Source organism: Bos grunniens, chromosome 14 (genome assembly GCF_055505025.1).
Source record: "Bos grunniens cultivar Pamir isolate PY7600 chromosome 14, Bosgru_T2T1.0, whole genome shotgun sequence".
NCBI classification, from domain to species: domain Eukaryota; kingdom Metazoa; phylum Chordata; class Mammalia; order Artiodactyla; family Bovidae; genus Bos; species Bos grunniens.
Window position 1 is genome coordinate 16,847,870 of NC_141178.1, and position 21,787 is coordinate 16,869,656.

Sequence of the window (21,787 nt, forward strand, 5' to 3'; positions counted from 1 at the left end):
ATACTGGAGTGGGTAGACTAAGGTTTTTCTTAAATATCAGGTCACTCGAACATTTCAACACTTAACAAAGGCTTGATTTGTTTCCCATTCTCTAGTCTAATGCAGTAAAAACAAGAGGTTGAAGAAAGAAGTCAATGCCCATCATTTCCTCCCTACACATTTCCTCTTCTTGGGGGAACCACCTAATATCAACATGTTGGGCCAAACAGATTCACATTCCTGGGAGTTTGGAATTCTAAGGAAGCAAATATAGATAACTAACCTGTTCCTCTCCCAGTCTTTCACCATCCCCCAAATTGCCAAATCCAAAACCCACGAGCCAGAATTGTTTCCTTCTTCCTTATTCCCCACACCTGATTTATCGGTCTTTCATTTCTAACTCCAAAACATAACTTAAATCTGTCCACTTCTCTTCATCTCCGTGGACTTCACCATCTCTAACCAAGAACTACATCAATGGCCTTCTCACTTGTTTCCCTGCTTTTATTCGTGTGTGTGTGTGTGTGTGTATGTGTGTGTGTGTGTGTGTTTAGTCACCCAGTCGAGTCCAACTCTTTGCGACCCCAGGGACTGCAGCCCACCAGGTTCCTCTGTCCATGGGATTTCCCAGGCAAGAATACTGGAGTGGGTTCCCATTTCCTTCACCAGGAGATCTTTCCCACCAAGGGATCAATTGAACCTGCCTCTCCTGCACTGCAGGCAGATTCTTTACCACTGAGCCATAGGAGTAGATTTTATTCTTAACCCTCTACAATTTATCCTACCCAAGCAATAAGAGTGCTCTTATAAAGACACAAACTGCTTAAAATTCCACTTAAAACCCTTTAGTGATAGCCACTATACTGACTTAAATCCAAATTCCTTTAATCATGGCTTGCATCATTGAATCCCTGCCCATCTCTCTGACCTCATCTCCAACCACTTTCTCCCAGTCTACAACACAGCCACTGTGGCCTTATTTCAATTCCTCCCACACACCACACTGTAAACTCTTCCCCACTTTCAGGCCTTCTCATAGCTTTTTGCTCTGCCTGGAATACTCTTTGCAGACACTCACACAGAGTATTTGTCAACCTCATGTTGACAGCTTAAGTACTACCTTCTTAGGAAACCTCCTTCAACTACCCTATCAAGCAGGTTCCACCATCTCCCTTAACAATATATACTGCTTCTCTCCCTCACAGCTCAAGCTCCAACTAAAGTGGATGTTCGAGGCCAAAGATTTCATCTGTTGCATTCAACCATGTACATCTGGCATTTGAAAGGTAGTTAATTAGCAATTACTAAAGATATGAATAACTGAGCAAATTAATGAACTCAAGGGTGACAACCAATTGATGCCGTGAGCAATAATGGGTGAGTCTTAAAGAAAGTCAGTTTTTAAAAAGAAACAGGAGAATGGGGCAACCAGCCAGACAGAAAAAATAATATGGCCAGAGACAGAAAGAGTCAAGAAAATTAACTGCCTATTCTCTTTAATTTCTTCAAATATGTAAAAAGTTCACCTAAATCACAAAAATAATCCGAACTTACATTTCTTTTCAATCACAGAACTCTAGGTCCCACAATTTCAGAAAACCAAAAACTCTAAAAGTGAAAACATGATCTGCAACCTAAATGTCCATCAACAGATGACTAGATAAAGAAAATACAGTACATATATTCAATGGAACATTACTCAGCCATAAAAAGAATGAAACAGTGCCATTCACAGCAACATAGATGAATCTGGAGATTCTCATACTGAGTGAAGTAAGTCAGATGGAGAAAGACAAATATCATATGATATCACTTATATGTGGAATCTAAAAAAAATGAACATATTTACAAAACAGAAATGGACTCAGAGAAAACAAACTTCAGGTTACCAAAGGGATGGAGGGGCAGATAAATCAGGAGTTTGGCATTAAAACATGCACACTACTATATATAAAACAGGTAAACTACAAAGATCTACTGTACAGCACAGAGAACTATACTCAGCATCTTGTAATAACCTATAATGGAAAAGAACCTGAAAAAGAATATATGTATGTGTGTGTGTGTATAACTGAACCACTTTGCTGGACACTTGAAACTAATGTAACATTATAAATTAACTACACTTCAATTAAAAAAAAAAACAGATATAGAAAGCAACACTAAAGCAAAAAAAAAAAAAAGAAAGAAAGACCTGGACAGAGAATAACACTTTATATTTTGAATTAAAGAAACTACCTCATCTTTAGAAATCATATGTGCTCAACGATTTCCCCAATTTTTTGTGTATCAAGATACTAATACTTATAACAACATATCCGAAAAATTTACTCCATTTTACCTCATTACTAAGATGTCTGGTATTACACAACATCTATATATTAAATCAGGGCTACATGTGCACACTAATTCAGAACCCACACACAGTACTACATGTGTACACCTATATTAATTATCACTAATACTGACAGCTTTCTGTAATTCTCATTTTGCTACAGAGTCATGTTTTAAGATATATCTTTTGAGGTTCTCTTAAGAAGTTCAAGGTAATCTGCACCTCAATTTCACAGCATGCAAGCAATGGACTTATTTTTAACTGTCATACATGTCTGTTTACATATCTGTTACTTTCATTTATGCAACTTGAGACTGTATGTAGAAAAAAACAGTTGTAATAAGACATTTCAAATATACAATCTTTGTTCTACACTATAAGCTAAAAGCTTTGGAAAATTAGAGTAATCTGGACACACGAAGCAATTCAAATGAAATCATAACAAGAAGCTTGAGACAACTGAAAAAGAAAATGTCTATCAGAGTAAATGTTCACTTTAGAAGAAAAATCTAAAGACCTCTCTGGTAGACAGAAAGGGTGGAGCTGGTATGGAGTCAGAAATTGAGGTTATCATAATTACAGTGGGATATTTCCAGCGTACAGGGTCATTCTACATCACAAGGCAAAAAAGCCTTTACCTTCAAGAAACCTTCATGTATTATTGTTGTTGTTTTAGTCGCTCAGTCATGTCCAACTCTCTTGAAACTCCACAGACCATAGCCCCTCAGGCTCCTCTGTCCACAGGATTTCCCAGGCAAGAATACTGGAGTGGGTTGCTATTTCCTGCTCCAGGGGATCTTTCTGACCCAGGGATCGAACCCACGTCTCATCCACTGCAGGTGGATTCTCTACCACTGAGCCACCAGGGAATATGTTCCTTTATAAACCCTGTCAGATGCCAGGCATAATCATTTTCCACTTTTCCGTACCTTAACTGGGACGTGGACACAGTGTTCAAAATAAAGTTGTTTTTAAATAATGGTTTCCTCTCTCTCCTTCACCTCCCTCCTTTTTGTTTTACAAAGAATAGCTCTATTGTACATATAGCTTGTTACAATTATACCACTCTGGATTCCTTTGGCAATGCCATCATCAAGCTTTGAAGTATCAGGAATAGTGCTGGAAACACAATCAATTTCCTCACTGTCACAACTATATATACCAATGAAGGTTTCTCAAACTGTAGTTCACAACTGGTTAGTAGGTTATCAAAATTTGGTGGGTCATGACTAGCAACTTTTCAAAGAACTAGAAAAGAACAGAAAATAGAAAAATACCAGAGAACATTACACGTAGTTCATTTCATAAAACTGCTGCTTTGGAGTCTCATCATCAATATTAAATAATAATAATAATAATATATGATGGGCTGAAATGACAGTACCTCTAATTCTACACAGACTTTTTTGAAACTAGAAAAACTAAATTCTAAGCACTTTCCCCCTATTCAACCAAACAAGAAGTGCTCAATTTAAACCCATTATCTTTAAAGCTTTACTAGTACACATTTCTGGAATGAGCACTGAAATTTTCTGGGATTATTTCAGGAAAACAAATTCCAAAACTAGCTGTGTTTAACATACATTTATCTTTTTCTTTACATCCTAACAAATTCTTCAGTGCCAATATATGCTGTATCTCAGCCCCTTAAAGAACAATGCATAAATTAATCATTGTCAAGAGTTGACTAAAAGACTGAGTTTATCTCCTGTCTTAACGCACAACTAAAGTTTGCTCACCAAGAACTGCTCCAGAGGCTGTCATACTCCTCTCTAGAAAGGAAGAGCCAATTGATTGTTCCCATCTACAGGGCCTAAATCCATTCTAATGGAGTTGGAGCCACCCCGAATTAACCAAGAAAAGCCAAAGGGAGGACAAACATGCTTTAGCAGGTTATGAAACCTTGGTTATGGAGCCAAGTCGTTAATGTAAAGAGACACTGTTTGCCGGATTCTTTTCCCACTGAACTACTTGAACATCTCCTGTGCTTGCCTGCCACTGAAGCTGGAAGCTTTCACCAGTTTAACTCAAATAACTCTTCTTATCTTGAGCTTCAGCAGTTTACTCTTTTCTCATAATCCTTCCGATATTTTCACTATTTCAATCCAACTTGTCCTCTAAGTATAACCTTAATCAATGAACTTTAAACTTTAAATAACTATCAATCCTATAACCCATCAGGGACCAGGCTTATCTGGTAAAGGTTTTTTCTCCAACAATGATTTCTATCCTCTCTTTAACAAGTACCCTCCAGCAACCAGAGTTCTCATGTTCCCCACCTACCACAGAGATCCACCTCCCCTTCTATGAATGTTCTACCTGGAGAAGAGCCCATGTTTGGTCACTTTCCTCTCTACCTATCAAAACTCACCTATTCTATGGTCATTTTTCTGTCATCTAGTAGTTCCCCTAAACAGAAATCTGATAAACTCAATCTATCAAAATACTGATAATTGACAACCATTTAGTGGATTTCCTCTCCCAGTTGTTGTTCAGTTGCTCTGTCTTGTCCAACTCTTTGCGACCTCAAGGACTGCAGCACACCAGGCTTCCCTGTCCTTCACCATCTCCCAGAGCTTGCTCAAACTCATGTCCATTGAGTTAGTGATACATCCCTTCCCAGAGGGACTTCATTTTAATAAAGACATCTGAAGATCTCTGTGATGAGGTATTAAGGAAATCTGGGGGATCTAAAAGCCATTCTGATTCTCAAATTAGGCAAAAGATGTGGTCAGCCCTATCACTATGTTAACACGGGCCTTGTTGAGGAGAGCAAATCAATATTGGGAAGGTAAGAGGGGCCTTCCAGGTCATCTAGGCACTAGTTTCTCAGAACTGGTTGTACACTGGAATCTCCAACTCCCAGAGGAGACGAATGATACCCAAAGAAGCAACTTTCAAAGTCAGTGGCAAAGCTCGGCCTAATATCAAGGCCTGATGCTATGTCAGATATATATAAAAAACAGTTTATATATATATATATATATAAACTAAAAGTTTAAAGACATGTATGGGAATGACAAAATGTACGGGAATGACAAACACCCAATTCACAACAGTGACAACCCTCAAGGGGATGGGAAAGGAATGCGAATGAGAAGAGATATACTTAGGGAGCTTCAATTATATTGGGAATATTTTATTTCTAAAGCTGAGTGGTGATATGTAAGTATTTACTAAATTCATTCCCATTATCTTTTGGATGTCTAAAACTTTGTAATAAAAAAAAAAGAACAATCTTAAGATTGATACTCAAATGAATATCATTATAGGAATAAAAAGAAACAGTTTACGCTAGAAAGCACTCAAATAAGATACTTTATGAAGCCGACTTTGACTAAAACATAGATCACTAGTAAAAAAATAATAGATAAATAACACAAACTTTTCTAAGGGAAAATCATGAACAAAGGCAAACCTGGGAGTACCCACAGCCTATAATCTAAACAAAGAACAATAGGGAGACCTTAGAAGGAAAGATTCAGCTTGCAGAAGTAACATAAGGCTGGGGGTTAAGGTTGAGACCAAGCTATGGAGCTCTTGGGTACCTCAACGAGTGTGCCCCAAACTCCCCGCCCCTGCAAAAAAAAAGGAAGAGCATGACTGAAGTGATGTTTTAGCCAAAAAAAAAAAAAAAATCAGAACAGAAGCTGTGTGCAGGATGAACTAGTGCAGCCTGCTATAGATCAGCAGAGGATTCCATACGAAACCAAAAGGGGAACAGAGGGAGGTGAGGCACTGAGAACCAAGTCCTAGGGCTCTGCCTCTACGCCAAAGAGAGCTCTTCTGCTGTTAAAATGTTTTGATGAGCACTGAACTACAGTGCCCAACTGGAAGGCACTGCTATAAATCAACTGTGAGGGTCTTAAAACCCTGGAATGGGGTAGTAATACTGGGAATGAAAGGGGGTGGACACAGACTTTCCGATGGAAAATCTGATATGATGTAGTGACAAACTAAGTAAGATAATGAAAGAAATGGATCCACATGAAGAAACCAAAAATACTGAGAAGCAGCTACGGGTCATATACACTTGATCATCAGCAACACATTTGTGAGCATGTAATAATGTCTGAACCCTAAGGGAGAACTACTCACAGCAGACAAGCGAAGTGGAATTCTTACAGAGATTAAAAGGAGAACAAGCAAAGGGGACAAGAAGATTATAGAAAGAGATGCTCGTGGAATGCTAAGACAGCAAGCAGAGTTTCAGTTTCAAAAAGAGGCATCACTGGACACAATGAGTGGGTACACAACCCTTGAGTCAACAGTACTGAACATATTATGAAGCAATTGTTAAGAACATATTAAGAAGTAAGTGTTCTACTGGCACTTCCTCCACCCGACCAAGTTATTTAACCTTTCCAAGTTTCATTTAATAAGGAAAATATAGACAACTAACATTATTGAACATATTATGAAGCACTGTACTGTAAGTGCTCTACATATGACCTCATTTACTCCAAAACACATTTTACAGATGAAGAAATTAAATTCAGAACTAGCACAGTAAGTTGCAGAGCCAGGATTCCTATTCCTTGAGACAATGAAGTAAAAGAATGCACATACAAAATTCTTGGCAAATAGTTAAGATCTCAAAAAAAAAAAAATGGTAGCTTCATTTCATTATTAGAGGGCAATCATTAAGAGGCGCAACACAAAAATTCACTGTCAGTTCTCTCTGTCATAGCCCTCCATGTGGTGAACCCTCTTAGTGTCCTCATCTTATAAAACAGGATTAATGTGTATAATCCAACCTACTCAATGGGGTTGCTTTAAGGATTCAACAATAGGATGGAAAAGAAAACGCTATGAAAAAAATCTTTAAGAGACATTCAAACATATGGGATTTGTCACATATCTTTTGTGCTTCAGAAATGCCTTCCTGGATGAACATGTCTCTCTGAAGAGAGCTAAAATTAAGTCTCTTAAACGTGCAACCAACCACTTTGAAAAGTATGTCATCACCGGATGGTGGTACACACCACCACCCCTCCCCCAACCCCTCCAGGTTCTCTACTGTCCCTGTGAGGGCAGGGGTTCGCTCTTACATCTACAGTGAAACTCTCATAACTTGGCGTAGAGCTCATCAACAGAGAGAGTTTCTCCTTCAATTCAGTCATTCAACTTGGCCTTACTGTAGGATCTCAGAGGTACCCTTTACAGTCCTTCCAAAACAAAATGGGGGGAAAACTGGTTCCAGTTTTTGTTACAGTATTAAAACTGAGTACCAAATCAATATTAGAATTGGGATATTTTAAAATGCCAGAGAAGAATTTATCAAGGGCTCCAACAGCAGGTCTCTTTTGGAAACTCCCCAACAACCCTACTTTTTCACCTGAACAGATGGTTCCCAGGCTTCAAGGCTCACATGTCTTGTCACACAATTCACAATAGGTCATCAAGTTCCTACCTTTGCAATTATTCCATATTCTTGAATATACTGCCTTTCATCTAAAGATCTCTAGCTATCAAAACTCTTCACTCTTCACAACAGCACTATCTGGGAGAAAGACTGGTACCCTTATTTTACAAATTAAAAATGAAAGATCGAAGTGAAATGCTTTATCCAACATCAATCAACTGATTCACTCTTTGAAATACACATTACCAATTTGCATCAATGGACAGCCTTGATTTAGCTTTTCAAGACCATTTCAAATTCAAGTTCAAAACTATCTAGCGTGTACTGCTACTTTTCCAATATACCAGAGAATATTAACGAACAGTAAATACCAAAGCATCACTATTTTTACATGCTAAAAGAAAAACAAACCTATACATACATACACACACACACTCTCTCTCTCTCTCTCTCTCATATGGGGGAGGGGTTCTAATTTAAGACTCCTACTGTCCTGCATCCATAAATACTTTGAACTTGCAGAGTAAGGGGCGAGGAACACCTGTTAGTGCAGCATTTGCACAGTTAAGTTTTACAGACTGTCTAGCTATTAATATTCCTTGAACTGTAAATAAACAACCCGCTTTCTTAAAAAAAAAAAATGGTGGGGGGTGGGCAACATTCTGGAAAACATTTGACAAGAAAGCCTAGATGGTTGTACAAAGCCCAGTAATTTCCTAGTTTTACGTCTCCCAGATGCTGAACCTGACACGAGGGAGAACCGCGCCCTTCCCCGGAGTCCAGCCGCGGGGCGCCCCGCGCTGCCCACCGACTCTCCCCGCGCGCGCCAGGCCCGGCGAGTCGCCGGGGACTCGAGGCTCGGCCTCCCCTCCGGCCCCGCCTCACCCACCGACAGGCGCGGCCGGGCGCTAGGACCCGCCCTGCGACCCCCGGCGCGCCCGGCTCGGGGCCCGGCAGTCGCGGAAAGGGGATCGCGGTCCCGCCCGGCCTAGCCGCCCCCGCCCCGCGGCCGGCGGCGCCGCCTCCCTCCTGCTCCTCGCGCCCCGCGTTCGTTTACCTCTTGGGCGCTGGCGGCTGCTCCATGGCGGCCAGGCGCAGAAGGAGGGACCAGGTGGGCGGCGAAGGCGGGAGGCGGGCAGAGGGCCGGGGCACCAGCCGGCCGAGCCCGGAGAGCCGCAGCAGGAAACTCCAGGAACTCGAACCAACTTTCCCGTAACTCCGCGGCGGATCCCCCGCCCGCAGGCCGAGCGGGGCTCCTCCCGGCCCGCCCCGCCCCTCGGCCGCCGGCCCCAGCAGGGGGAGGGTAGGCGGGGCCGGCGGGGGGAGGGTGGGCGGAGCCGGCCGGGGGCCGCGGAGGGGTGGGCGGGGCCAGGCGCTGGGGCCGGGGCGCAGGACAGGGCCGGCCCTGGTGCAGGAGTGGGGAGGAAAGAAACCCGGAGTGGAAGGGCGAGAAGCTGAGGCCTAGTCTGGACCCAGAGCCAATCTCGGCTGGCCTGGGGCACGTTCTTTTCCAGTGGCCCGAAGCTGCCGCTCCTCACTCGCCTTCACTGCTTTTGACCCTATCTGATTTGACTCGTTTCTCTGGATTTCCCAAGGATACCTTTCCAAACATCTTGAAGCAACCTTTTGAAGTACTGCTAACTGCCAACGCTTCCCTCTCTAGTTCTCATGATTATTGGTTATGTCTTCCCCCAGCCAGCCCCTGGGCCTCGGGATGCTTATGGATCATGTCTAATTAAAAAGAAAATTAACTGCAGTCAGAGCTCTCATGCACTAGATTCAGTGTGGCCTTGCCGGCTGTTCAGTTAGGTAGCCTAGCAAAACTATCACAAATTATGAGTCCCTAGAAAAGTCCTCCTAACGGTTTGTTTCCGTCCCTCTTGCCGCCCCTCCTCCCAACCTGTCCCCAAGGACCTTACCCCATGGTAATTAGGCCCCTTTGTGCACCCATATTGCGTGTGTACCATTTAACCCTAAATTTCATCTATAGATAACTTTTCTTACGACCATACACAGCTGCTGTGTATGTCATTTGCTTGTTTTGTCAGAAGTTGTCAAGATGTAGAGTCACAGAGCTTTTTGAGGTTTAGAGCAAAGAATGTTGTGAACATAATTCAAATCACACTTGTCTATTAACAGGTTAGGGTCTTTTTGCGTTATTTTCAGTTTTGCTATGTAATAAACTTAGATGATTTATTTTCAAACCATTAGGCTCTCCCCCTAAATTTAGTGATTTTAAGTGCATTAAGATCATTTGCTGTTGAAACTGAAAGTCAAAATTTGTGAACAAAAGAGATTACTACAGAATGTATACTTATTTCCATTTATTGAAGAGCCACAGACTAACAGTTCAGAAGTAACAAGACAATTGTTAAGATGTCAAAGCTAGGAAGAGCCTTTGAAATTACCTCATTCCGTCCCTCACTGACATCCTCATCCCCAACACTGCTAGTCCCTTCAGGCCAGGGGGTGGCAACTGCCCTGCGAGTCTCTGATGCCTCTATTCTCTACATTCCCCTAGACCTCAGCCCTCCTCATATAACCTGAATTTCAGTGCACCTTCAAAAGCATTTCCTGTTGGAACCCTAGTTGAGACACCCATAAAGAAGTTTTGTAGAATGAGGAGGAATAGTATCAGAAAACAAATCTCTGAGGTCTCTCCTTGGTTTGAAAAACAGGGGGCTAACAATTATTGTATGACCCCAATGGGATCAGACATTTGGCTTATGTTATCTCATTAAACCCTTAAAACTGCCATGTTAGGTGGTTATTTAGGTGAAGAAACAGGTTCAAATAGGTGGAGGGAGTTAAACTAGACCCAATAGAAAAACTGCATTCTAAATCATGCCTTTAAAACTCCAAAGCCATGCCTTATCCCACTGTAAGCTAGGTGATAAATATTTACTGAGCTCTTATGGCAGAAAGTAAAGAAGAACTAAAGAGCCTCCTGATGAAAGAAAGAGGGGAGTGAAAAAGTTGGCTTAAAGCTCAACATTCAGAAAACTAAGATCATAGCATCCGGTCCCATCACTTCATGGAAAATAGATGGGGAAACAGTGGCTGACTTTATTTTGGGGGGCTCCAAAGTCACTGCAGATGCTGAGACACTTATTCCTTGGAAGAAAAGTTATGATCAATCTAGACAGCATATTAAAAAGCAGAGACATTACTTTACCAATAAAGGTCCATCTAGTCAAGGCTATGGATTTACCAGTAGTCATGTATGGATGTGATTGAGATTTGGACTATAAAGAAAGTTGAGCAATGAAAAACTGATGCTTTTGAACTGTAGTATTGGAGAAGACTCTTGAGAGTCCCTTGGACAGCAAGGAGATCCAACCAGTCCATCCTAAAGGAAATCAGTCCTAAATGTTCATTGGAAGGACTGATGTTGAAGCTGACACTCTAATACTTTGGCCACTTGATGCAAAAAACCGATTCATTTGAAAAGATGCTAATACTGGGAAAGATTGAAGGCAGGAGGAGAAGGGGATGACAGAGAATAAGATGGTTGGATGGCATAACCGATTCAATGGACATGAGTTTGAGTAAACTCCGGGAGTTGGTGATGGACAGGGAGTCGTGGCGTGCTGCGGTCGATGGGGTCGCAAAGAGTTGGACATGACTGAGCAACTGAACTGAACTATGTATGCAGGCACTGTTCGCAGTGCTGGGGATACAACAGTAAAGAAAACAGACAAAAATTCTTGCCCTTGTGAGGTTTACATTAGGGAAACACAATAAGACAAGTAACTAATCAATAATGTTGTTGTTCAGTCACTCAGTCGTGTCTGATTCTTTGTGACCCCATAGACTGCAGCACAGCAAGCTTCCCTGTCCTTCACCTGGAGCTTTCTCAAATTCATGTCCACTGAATTGGTGATGCCATCTGGCCATCTCATCCTCTGTCGTCCCCTCCTCCTGCCTTCAATCTTTCCCAGCATCAGGGTCTTTTCCAATGAGTCAGCTTTTCGCATCAAGCGACCAAAGTATTGGAGCTTCCGCTTCAGCATCAGTCCTTCCAGTGAATATTCAGGGTTGATTTCCTTTAGGATTGACTGGTTTGATCTTCTTGCATCTCAAGAGTCTTCTCCAGCACCACAATTGGAAAGTGTCAGTTCTTTGGTGCTCAGCCTTCTTTTTGAGCACCCACATTCATACATGACTACTGGAAAAGCCATGGCTTTGACTATATGGACTTTTATCATCAAAATGACGTCTCTGGTTTTTAATATGCTGTCTAGGTTTGTTATAATTTCCTTCCAAAGAGCAAGCGTCTTTTAATTTCATGGCTGCAGTCACTATCTGCAGTAATTTTGGAGCCCAAGAAAATAAAATTTGTCACTGTTTCCATTGTTTCCCCATCGATTTGCCATGAAGTGATGGGACCAGATGCCATGATCTTAGTTTTCTGAATGTTGAGTTTTAAGCCAACTTTTTTCACTCTTTTCTTCCACCTTCATCAAGAGGCTCTTTAGTTCCTCTTTGTTTTCGGCCATAAGGGTGGTATCATCTGTCTATCTGAGATTATTATTGATATTTCTCCCAGCAATCTTGATTCCAGCTTGTGCTTCATCCAGCCCAGCATTTCGCATGATGTACTCTGCATAGAAGTTAAATAAGCAGGATGGTAATATACAGCCTTGATGTACTCCTTTCCCAGTTTTGAACCAGTCCATTGTTTCACGTCTGGTTCTGTTTCTTCTTGACCTGAATATAGGTTTCTTAGGAAGCAAATAAGGTGGTCTGGTATTCCCATCTCTTTAAGAATTTTCCACAGTTTGTTATGATCCACACAGTCAAAGACTTTACCATAGTTAATGAGGCAGAAGTAGATGTTTTTCTGGAATTCTCTTGCTTTTTCTATAATCCAATGGATGTTGGCAATTTGATCTCTGGTTCCTCTGCCTTTTCCAAATCCAGCTTGTACATCTGAAAACGGGTAAGAAAGAAAAATAAAATGGGGAAAGGGAATATAAAGTGGAGGGAAAGCATGAAATTTAGAAACAGCAACCAGGAAAGGCCTTAATGAGAGGGTGACTGAAGAGGAAGTGCAGGGAGAACCTCGGAGATTGCTGTCGGAGAAGAAGGGTGAGGCCAAGGGAACAACAGTAAGTACTAAGGCCTAAGGCCAGTGTGACTGGCATGTTCTTTATTAGTGAATAAAAGGAATTGTTTTTCTCCTGAATTACTCAGAAAAAAAAGAAAAAGAAAATTGCCTCAAGTCTCTGTTTTGTCTGTGGAAAGTCAGTCTGAAGATTCCAAGAAGGAAAGCATAGAAATCATCATTCAACCTGCAAATACGAGGCAGCAGCGTTCATGAACAGATGAAAGTTGTCGGAAAATTTCAGATTTAGATAAGGTTCGCTCAGCTTCACTTAACTGTGAAAGCAGCATAATTTGTTTCTGCTTCCAACTGGAATCAAAATTAAGTATATACTTTAATTATGCTAGTAAACAACTCACCAGAATTCCCAACTAAGTGCTCTAAGAAAGGGGTGCCGAAGCTTTTGGCATCAGGGACTGGTTTCATGGAAGACGAAATTTTTCCACGGAGCGGGGAGGGACGGTTTCTGGATGGTTTTCATAAAAAGCTCGCCACTTAGATCCCTCGCATGCGCAGCTGACAGAAGAGTTCAAGCTCCGGCAAGAATCTGATGCCGCCACCGACCTGCCAGAGCTCAGGCGGGAATGTGAGCCCTGAGGAGTGGCTCTAAGTACAGATGAGGCTTGGCTCGCACACCTGCCGCTCCCCTCCTGTCGTGCGGTCCGGTTCCTAACAGGCCATGGGCCTGTATCGTGTTGAGACCCCTGCTCTAAGAGAAAAGGGGAGTGAAAGCTTCAATTTGGAACCCAGTTCCTTTGAATAACGAAAGTGCATTTCTTGTCACTGAATACATACAGTGCCATGTTTTACCGAAGAAGGCGATGGCACCCCACTCCAGTACTCTTGCCTGGAAAATCCCATGGGCAGAGGAGTCTGGTAGGCTGCAGTCCATGGGGTCACTAAGAGTCGGACACGACTGAGCGACTTCACTTTCACTTTTCACTTTCCTGCATTGGAGCAGGAAATGGCAACCCACTCCAATATTCTTGCCTGGAGAATCACAGGGACAGAGGAGTCTAGTGGGCTGCCGTCTATGGGGTCGCACAGAGTCGGACACGACTGAAGCGACTTAGCAGCAGCAGCAGCCATGTTTTACAGATAGAAAAATATTTTTAAGAGGGAGGGGACGTATGTATACCTATAACTGATTCATGTTGATGTTTGACAGAAAATTCTGTAAATTAAACAATGTAAAAACAAAATTCTGTAAAGCAATTATCCTTCAATTAAAAAATAATTAAAAAATTTTTTTTTAATTTGTCCTTGCCATACTGGTTGCTACTATTGACTGAAACTACAAGTTTATATTACTCTTTTTCTCAATTTTATATTTATGTGAAAAATAATACTAATTAACAACTGTTAAACTTTCTTACCAGGAAGAGTTTGGGACAAAAAGAATGCTCCACTCAAATATATTATGTAACGTTTTTATTTGCAAGGAAGTGTTCCAAGAGACAGCTTTACAAAGCATTTTCTCAAGATCTGTTTTCTCTTTTCTAATTTAATGTTATAGTTAGTCTGAAACTAGCATGTTGCATTTGAATTCAACCACTATCCTTTTTTATCGTAGCAATCAAATTTTATTTCATTTATTTCACTTATTCCCCAATAACTTATCCATACTTGTCATAACAAATGTCTAGTGTCGGTTAAATATAAGCAACAACTCAAAATGACTTTTAAAACAAGAAGCCTAGAGATGGTGTTCCTGCTGCTGCTGCTGCTGCTAAGTCACTTCAGTCGTGTCTGACTCTGTGCGACCCCAGAGACGGCAGCCCACCAGGCTCCCCCATCCCTGGCATTCTCCAGGCAAGAATACTGGAGTGGGTTGCCATTTCCTTCTCCAAAGCCTGAAAGTGAAAAGTGAAAGTGAAGTCGCTCAGTCATGTCCGACTCCTAGCGACCACAAGGACTGCAGCCTACCAGGCTCCTCTGTCCATGGGATTTGCCAGGCAAGAGTACCAGAGTGGGTGCCATTGCCTTCTCCAATGGTGTTACTAGGTTTGAGTAATTCTTTGATTTTCTTCTGTTTCCTGCCCTACCATGCACTGTAGGGTCTTCCTCAGGCTATCTTCTCCCCTCAGATAATGTCCACAGTAGTTCAAGCATCACATGGAGACATGACAGTGTCCATCAACAGAAAGTTATGTCTTTCTGAATACCACTTTTAAGATGGTGGAAAAGTCTATTCTAAAAACCCTCCTGCAGGTTCTCCTTCATATCCTGTTGGCCAGAAGTATGCCACAGAACTATTTGTGAGAAATGGTGTCACAAAACCTGTGTAGGGACTTCCCTGGGGGTCCAGTGGCTAAGGTGCCACACTCCCAATGCAGGGGGCCCAAGTTCAATCCCTGGTCAAGCAACTAGATCCCACATGCTGTAGCTAAGACCCAGTGCAGCCAAATAAATAGATAAATACCTGTGTAGACCAATTGCAACTCATTCCATGGGGCTGGGCTTTGAGCTGAGGCTGGGACCAGCCTTCCCAGAAGCTTATGGCAAGGAGGAGCATGAAAGAACAAAATTGAGACTCTATATTAACAAAGGATGGAGGAATCTGCTAAAAATAAGTACGTAGAATGTGACAGCAGAGAAGGCACTGGCGACCCACTCCAGTATTCTTGCCTGGAGAATCCCATAGACAGAGAAGCCTGGTGGGCTGCCGTCTGTGGGGTCGCACAGAGTCAGACATGACTGACGTGACTTAGCAGCAGCAGCAGCAGAATGTGACAGTCACTGAATAAATGTTTACTGAGTCGATGAATAGACTTCCACACAAAGAAAACATCAAGAATATTAGGAGATATAGATAATTTATAAACCACATCTTAAGTGAAAGTGAGTGTGCCATTTATCATTTTATTTCCTCTCAGTTCCAAATTTATCCATCATTGCCTGCTCTGCCTTTAAATAGTTTTCTCTATCAGTGCATGCATGCTAAGTCACTTCAGTCGTGTCCAACTCTTTGCATCTCTATGGACTGTAGCCCGCCAGGCTCCTCTGTCCATGGGATTCTCCAGGCAAGAATACTGGAGTGGGTCGCCATGTCTCCTGCATTGGTAGAAAGGTTCTTTACCACTAGCACCACCTGGGAAGCCCTTTTCTTCATCAGGTCGTAAGACAAATGAAGCTTTGTCACTGGAGGACCATGGGGAGGCGTTACAAAAGAAGTCTTCGTTCCTGGTTGGTGTATGTTCCTGTGGCTCCAGCACCAGGGTAGAGGAGGGACAGCTCCCCTGGGTCCTGCAGGACATGCCATGTTTCCAGCGCTTGGTTCCTGTTTCTCCACGGAGGCAGCAGCACTAGGTGCCCAAAGATTTCCCTCTCCATCATAACTGCTCCCTCCCTGAGGCACTTTTTCTGCAGAGTGCCTCCAGCAAGACACCTCACTATGGCTTGTTCCTCCAGCAGCCTTTTTTCAGAAAATTCCAGAGGGCAGATTTTCAGCAAGTTCCACTAGCATGGCACCAAAACAACTTCTCTGCCATTCGGTGAGGCATAGCTGTGCTCTCTCCAACAAGGCCTGCCTCTCAACGTGGGGGGCCTCTTCTTCTTCAGGGGCTCCATCTCAGCCCCCAAGGTACTGCTCCTGATTACTGCTATTCCTACACTCTTCAGAGCTCTCTGTACTTCTTACTAGCCAATCCCTTGTTATTCCAATCCCCTCTTATAGTTAATAATTCTTTCTATTACACATTCTCTATTCAAATAACTGTGTGCTCTCTGTATAAGAGTTTCTGTATAAGGTTGGACCTTGACGCATACAGAGCATAATAGCAAAGAATCTCAGTCCCCACTGTAAACTCAGGGGAAAAAAAAAGATAAATAAGATAAGACTGATTCCATTTTCAGTCTAGCATGTAATTATCTACACAAGCAGTTCTCAGATTTTTTGGTCTCAGGCTCATTTTGCTCTCCACTCTCAAAAATTGTGGAGAAACTTAAACAGCCTTTGTTTATTGGAGTTACATCTATTGATACTAGAATTTAAAACTGAGACATTTTTAAAACGCATGGGTACACAAGTACACTTTCCATGAGCCATTAGAGCAATGACATCATCACTGTCATGTAGCATTCGAGAACTTCCACTGCACACTCACAAGGGAATGAGAGTGAAAAAAGGCAAATAATATTTTTGTATTGTTTTTAAAATAGTTTGACTTTACTGACCCACTGAAAGTCTCTCAGGTACCCTCAAATTTACCCAGATTACACTTTGAGACCCATCTATCTATAGTAGCTTTATGTAAACACAATATGTAGGACCTATAGGGGGAAACTAAGGAAAATACAGCCCTTGCTCTCCAAGAATATGGTTTGGTTGAAAATATAGAATATATAGTCATACGAGTAAAATAATGGCTCAACTGAGTATGTAATAAACTATCTAATTTCTGTCATTCAGAAAGGTGTGTAGTTCAAATTAATGAGGGCTGGAGCTCAGCAAAACAAAAATGCCTTCCATTTTACAAAACCCACCCTCCTTATACATCCACTATAAGGTGAAAATCAGCTTCTGTTATATACAAATATAAATTCAACAAGCTAAAGATCTCTCAAAAACACAGCAATGATGGATTAAGATACTACACACGGAGACAAAGTGAAGGAAAAGAAACAGATCAATACAACCTGGTAAACTCCACAACTTAAACCCTTTCCACAGTCAACCTTTAGTTACATTAATATGAGGGACTTCTTCTCAATGAACTAATCAGTGCTATGCTTTCACAATTTCTCTTTTTTATTTTTGCTTCTTTAAATTTCTTTTTATTCCGGCCTATGGTTTCCAAATAATTTCCAATTTGCCTTGATCAAATGAAGAAAAAAGAAAACTTGTTTACTTCCTTGTAGGCCAGGGAAGCTAGAAGACTCCTCCTACACAGATATGCAGTGGTGACAGCAAGCAGTAAACACTGTTGGGAAACCGGACAATGAGACTTACACAGAATTTGTGATAAAACTGAGCCACCCTGAAGCCAATCCTAGCATGTGATACATTCAAAATCGAACTCAAATCCAACTTCACAAAGTTGGAAAGATGTAGGTTTTCAGGAACAGTCTCACGGACATGCCGAGGAAGGAATCACATGGCATATTAACAAAGCGCAGCTTCCTAAACACCTTCTTCACCTGGCTTTCTCCCTAAACTTCCACGTGGTTGTTGTTTAGTCCCTGAGTCGTGTCTGACTCTGGTAAGGCCCCATGGACTGTAGCCCACCAGGCTACTCTGTTCATGGGATTTTCCAGGCAAGAATACTGGAGTGGATTGCCATTTCCTACTCCAGGGGTTCTTTCCAACTCAGGGATCAAACCCACGTCTCTTGCATTGGCAGGCTGATTGTTTTCTATTGAGCCACCAGGGAAGCCCTAAGTCTGTTATACTCATTCACCCTTCCTCTCCTTCCTTTTGCTGTCACTTCAAGCTCTACCCTGCAGAGAATAATTTGACTCCTTTTCTTGATTCCATAGCTCTTCTAGTCAGCACAACATAGTTCTGGGAGACAAGAAATGAAGGACCCTTCCCTTAAGGGGGCCAGGGAATCAGGAGGGATAAAGACTGTGAACACTCAGCCTTCTATTTTTGTCCCTATCAAACATTCTTTCAATCAACACTTACTTATTAAGTCACCGAGCACAGACAATGAGGTATGGCCCCCACCCTGAAACTACAGCGTTTTCCCATTAAAAGTTTTACCTTGCTCCTACTTTTGAATTTCTTTCCAAAGGGAATGATTCTCTTACAAGAGGTAATTTTTTGCTTAATGAAGTAATCATTTTACAATAATTACCTACGGAATACTTTTACATGGCTAATTTCCCTCAAGCATTTAAACTATGATTTCAATTTCAGTGTTCACTGAGAAAGAGGTTAAGATGACCATGGTTTTTATCATCTCTTTTGGAATAAAGGTATTAGGAAATATTTCCCTAAGGGTACCTTGCTAATAAGTCACTGCTGACAAAGGTGGATTATCTCTTTATATTTAGCCACAAATGAAGTGGAGAAGAATAAGAGAGAATCTTCTGAATACCACAGATTTATACTTGGTAAACTGAAAATATCTTTTAAAATGTCATTCAACAGTAAGAGCACTGAGGGATTCCTCTGGTGGTCCACTGGTTAAAACTCTGCACTTCCAGTGCAGGGGTCCTAGGTTCAATCCCTGGCCAGGGAACTAGATCCCACATACCACAACTAAGATTCAGAGGAGCAAAATTAATTAATTAAAAAAAAAAAAAAGAATGAGAGCATTGAAAACATAGATAAACCTAACTTATAAATTTCTGACTGTATTAGTTACCTATTGCTACATAACAAATTACTCCATTATTATTTCGTAGATTGTATGTGAGAGGAACCCAGGCGCAGCTTAGCAGGACCCACCCTTCTGCCTAGGGTCTCTCAAAAGACTGTGATCAAGGTGTTGGCCAGGGTCACAGTCACCTCCAGATTTAATCTGTAAATTTAAAACAATCCCAGTGTTTTTTATGGGCTTCCCCAGTGGCTCAGCAGTAAAGAATCCACCTGCAATGCAGAAGACACAAGAGACTCTGCTTCCACCCCTGGGTTGGAAGATCCCCTGGAGGAGGAAATGGAAACCCACCCCAGTATTCTTGCCTGGAAAATTCCATGGACAGAGGGGCCTGGCGGGCTGCCGTCCATAGGGTTGCAAAGAGACGGACACGACTAACCCACTGAACACACAGCTTTTTTTAATCTTGAGACTTTTTTAATTGAACAAACTAACTCTCAAGTTCAAAGAGAAGAGAAAATACATAAAAAGAGCTCATAAACTTGGGGGGAGGGTGGGGAGAAGAATAATGAAGAAAGGTTTGCCCATGCAGATGGCAAAACATAAAATAAAATTGTAGTAATTACAATGGCATGGTATTAATTCAGAAACAGCTAAATTAATATATGTGATGAATACTGAGCTTAGAACAGAATCATTTTTATGTGGAAATGTTTATGATAAAGTGACATTTCACATCACAGAGGAAAGAATGAACTAGTCAATAAATTGTAGGAGCATAACTGATAATCTATTTGAAAAAATAAATAAATAAGGTTAAATCTCTGTTGATATACCCCTGTATCAGGCTTCTTTATATTGCAAGTATTTGAAGACCTAACCCAAACTGCCTTATACAACAAAGGGTTCATTTAACTGGAAGACCCAGAAATAGAGCAGACTGTAGGGTTGCTTTGATTTAGTGGCTCAGTAGTGACATGAAAGACACTGGGAGGTTTTGTTTAATTTGTTTTTTGTCTTCTTTTTCCATCTCTGGGTTTTAACTTCTGCAATGTCAGCTTCATTTTAAGGCTAAATGACCGCCCAAGGTTCAAACTTCAAATCTGCCTACCAGACTGCCCTTTTTGGAAAGAGGAATGCCCTTTATGGAAACTAAAAGGAGAAACTTCCTTTTCCAAAGTGCTTCCACAAACTCCCTTCCTGTCTCTTTGGCTCAAGCTGTTAGCCTGGCCTGTTTCCTAACATGCAATGATTTGACTTATGCCTGAACAGATAATTGGATTATCTGAATAAAGCAGTGTGAGAAGATGGATGGGCACTCTCTGTTTGGTATAAAATAGTAGGACCCCCTTTTAGAGCTATGTATGTTAGTCGCTCACTCATGTCCAACTCTTTGCAACCCCATGAACCATAGCCCACCAGGCTCCTCTGTCCATGGAATTCTCCAGGCAAGAATACTGGAGTGGATTGCCATTTAGAGCTACGGATGGTGTCAGTTTCCACTATAATCACCCTAAATGCAAGAAATGCCTATTACACAAAAGAAGAAAGAAAGAAAGACTCAGTATCCACTAGGGCAATGTATCAGAATAAATTCCAAATTCATCAAAGATCCAGCTGGTTAAAAAAAGACAAACAGGATGCTCTACACTCAAGGAAGCAGGGCAGAACTCCTCACACTATAAGGACAAGCTGCACACAGTGGTTTCCCTCCAAAGACTACAGGGTTAAAAGGGAAGAAAGTTAACTTCTCAGTAGGGGAACACAAGCTCAGCCAGGTGGTCAAGGATAACAACAGTGATCGGTCACATTGGTTGTATGTACTGTTGATATGATGTGATGAGAAGGGCACATTACCTCTGTGGTCTTCCTCCCCGAAACACAAAATCCTAGTCTCATTGTAAGGAAAACATCAGACAAATCCCACCTGAGGTTCATTATACAAAGCATCTGACCATTACTCCTCAAAACTGTCAAGATAATCATCAAAAACAAGTCTGAAAAACCGTCACAGACCAGACTAGGCTAAGGAGACATAAGGGCTAAATGTAATGAGATATGGGCATGGCGACCCACTCCAGTCTTCTTGCCTAGAGAATCCCCATGGACAGAGGAGCCTGGCAGACCACAGTCCATGCGTCACAAAGAGTTGGACACAACTGAGCGACTAAGCACAAACACAGCATTCCAAATATACTGGGAGTTCTGGAACAGAAAAGGAACATTAGGTAAAAACTCAAAGAAATTTCAGTGAAGTATATAGGCTTCAGTTAATAATGATACCAATATTGGCTCAATAATTGTGACAAATGCACCATGCTAATATGTTAATAGAAGGGGAGACTGGGTTTGGACTATATGAAAACTCTTTGTACTACCTTCACAACTTTTTTTGTAGATCTAAAACTATTCTAAAATTAGAAGTTTTGGGACTTCCCTGGTGGTCCAGTGGTTAAGACTCTACACTTCCACTGCAGGAGGTATGGGTTCAATCTTTGATTAGGGAACTAGGATCCTGCATGCTCCAAGGTACAGCCAAATAAAATAAAATAACATAAGAAAATTGCTTTTAAATAAATAAATAAAATTCGAAGTTTATTTTTAAATGTTTTAAACACATTAAAAACCTCCAGGATATGTTTTAGAAAAGAATATAAGAGAATATTTTCATAATCATGAGATAGAAAAAGATCTAACAAGCAAAATGCAAAATTCACAAAGCAGAAAGGAAAAACTGA

General features: G+C 41.5%; 1 protein-coding gene and 1 long non-coding RNA gene across 4 annotated transcripts in view; both read right to left on the reverse strand.

Moving 5' to 3' along the window:
• Positions 1-8,945, reverse strand: part of STK3 (serine/threonine kinase 3) — a 309,842-nt gene extending 300,897 nt beyond the window's left edge. For all 3 annotated transcript variants that reach the window (XM_086336068.1, XM_086336067.1, XM_086336066.1), the window contains exon 1: positions 8,737-8,945. In XM_086336068.1, the coding sequence (XP_086192194.1) occupies positions 8,737-8,762 (26 nt within the window). In that variant the 5' untranslated portion in view covers positions 8,763-8,945. The remainder of the gene's footprint in view (positions 1-8,736) is intronic.
• A 2,441-nt stretch (positions 8,946-11,386) lies between these two features.
• LOC147359104 (uncharacterized) lies at positions 11,387-15,318 on the reverse strand. The gene is made up of 3 exons (XR_015140529.1): positions 15,209-15,318; positions 13,146-13,495; positions 11,387-12,611 (listed from the first exon to the last, which is right to left on the reverse strand). It is a non-coding gene; the product is annotated as an uncharacterized LOC147359104 (long non-coding RNA).
• Positions 15,319-21,787: the final 6,469 nt, after the last annotated feature.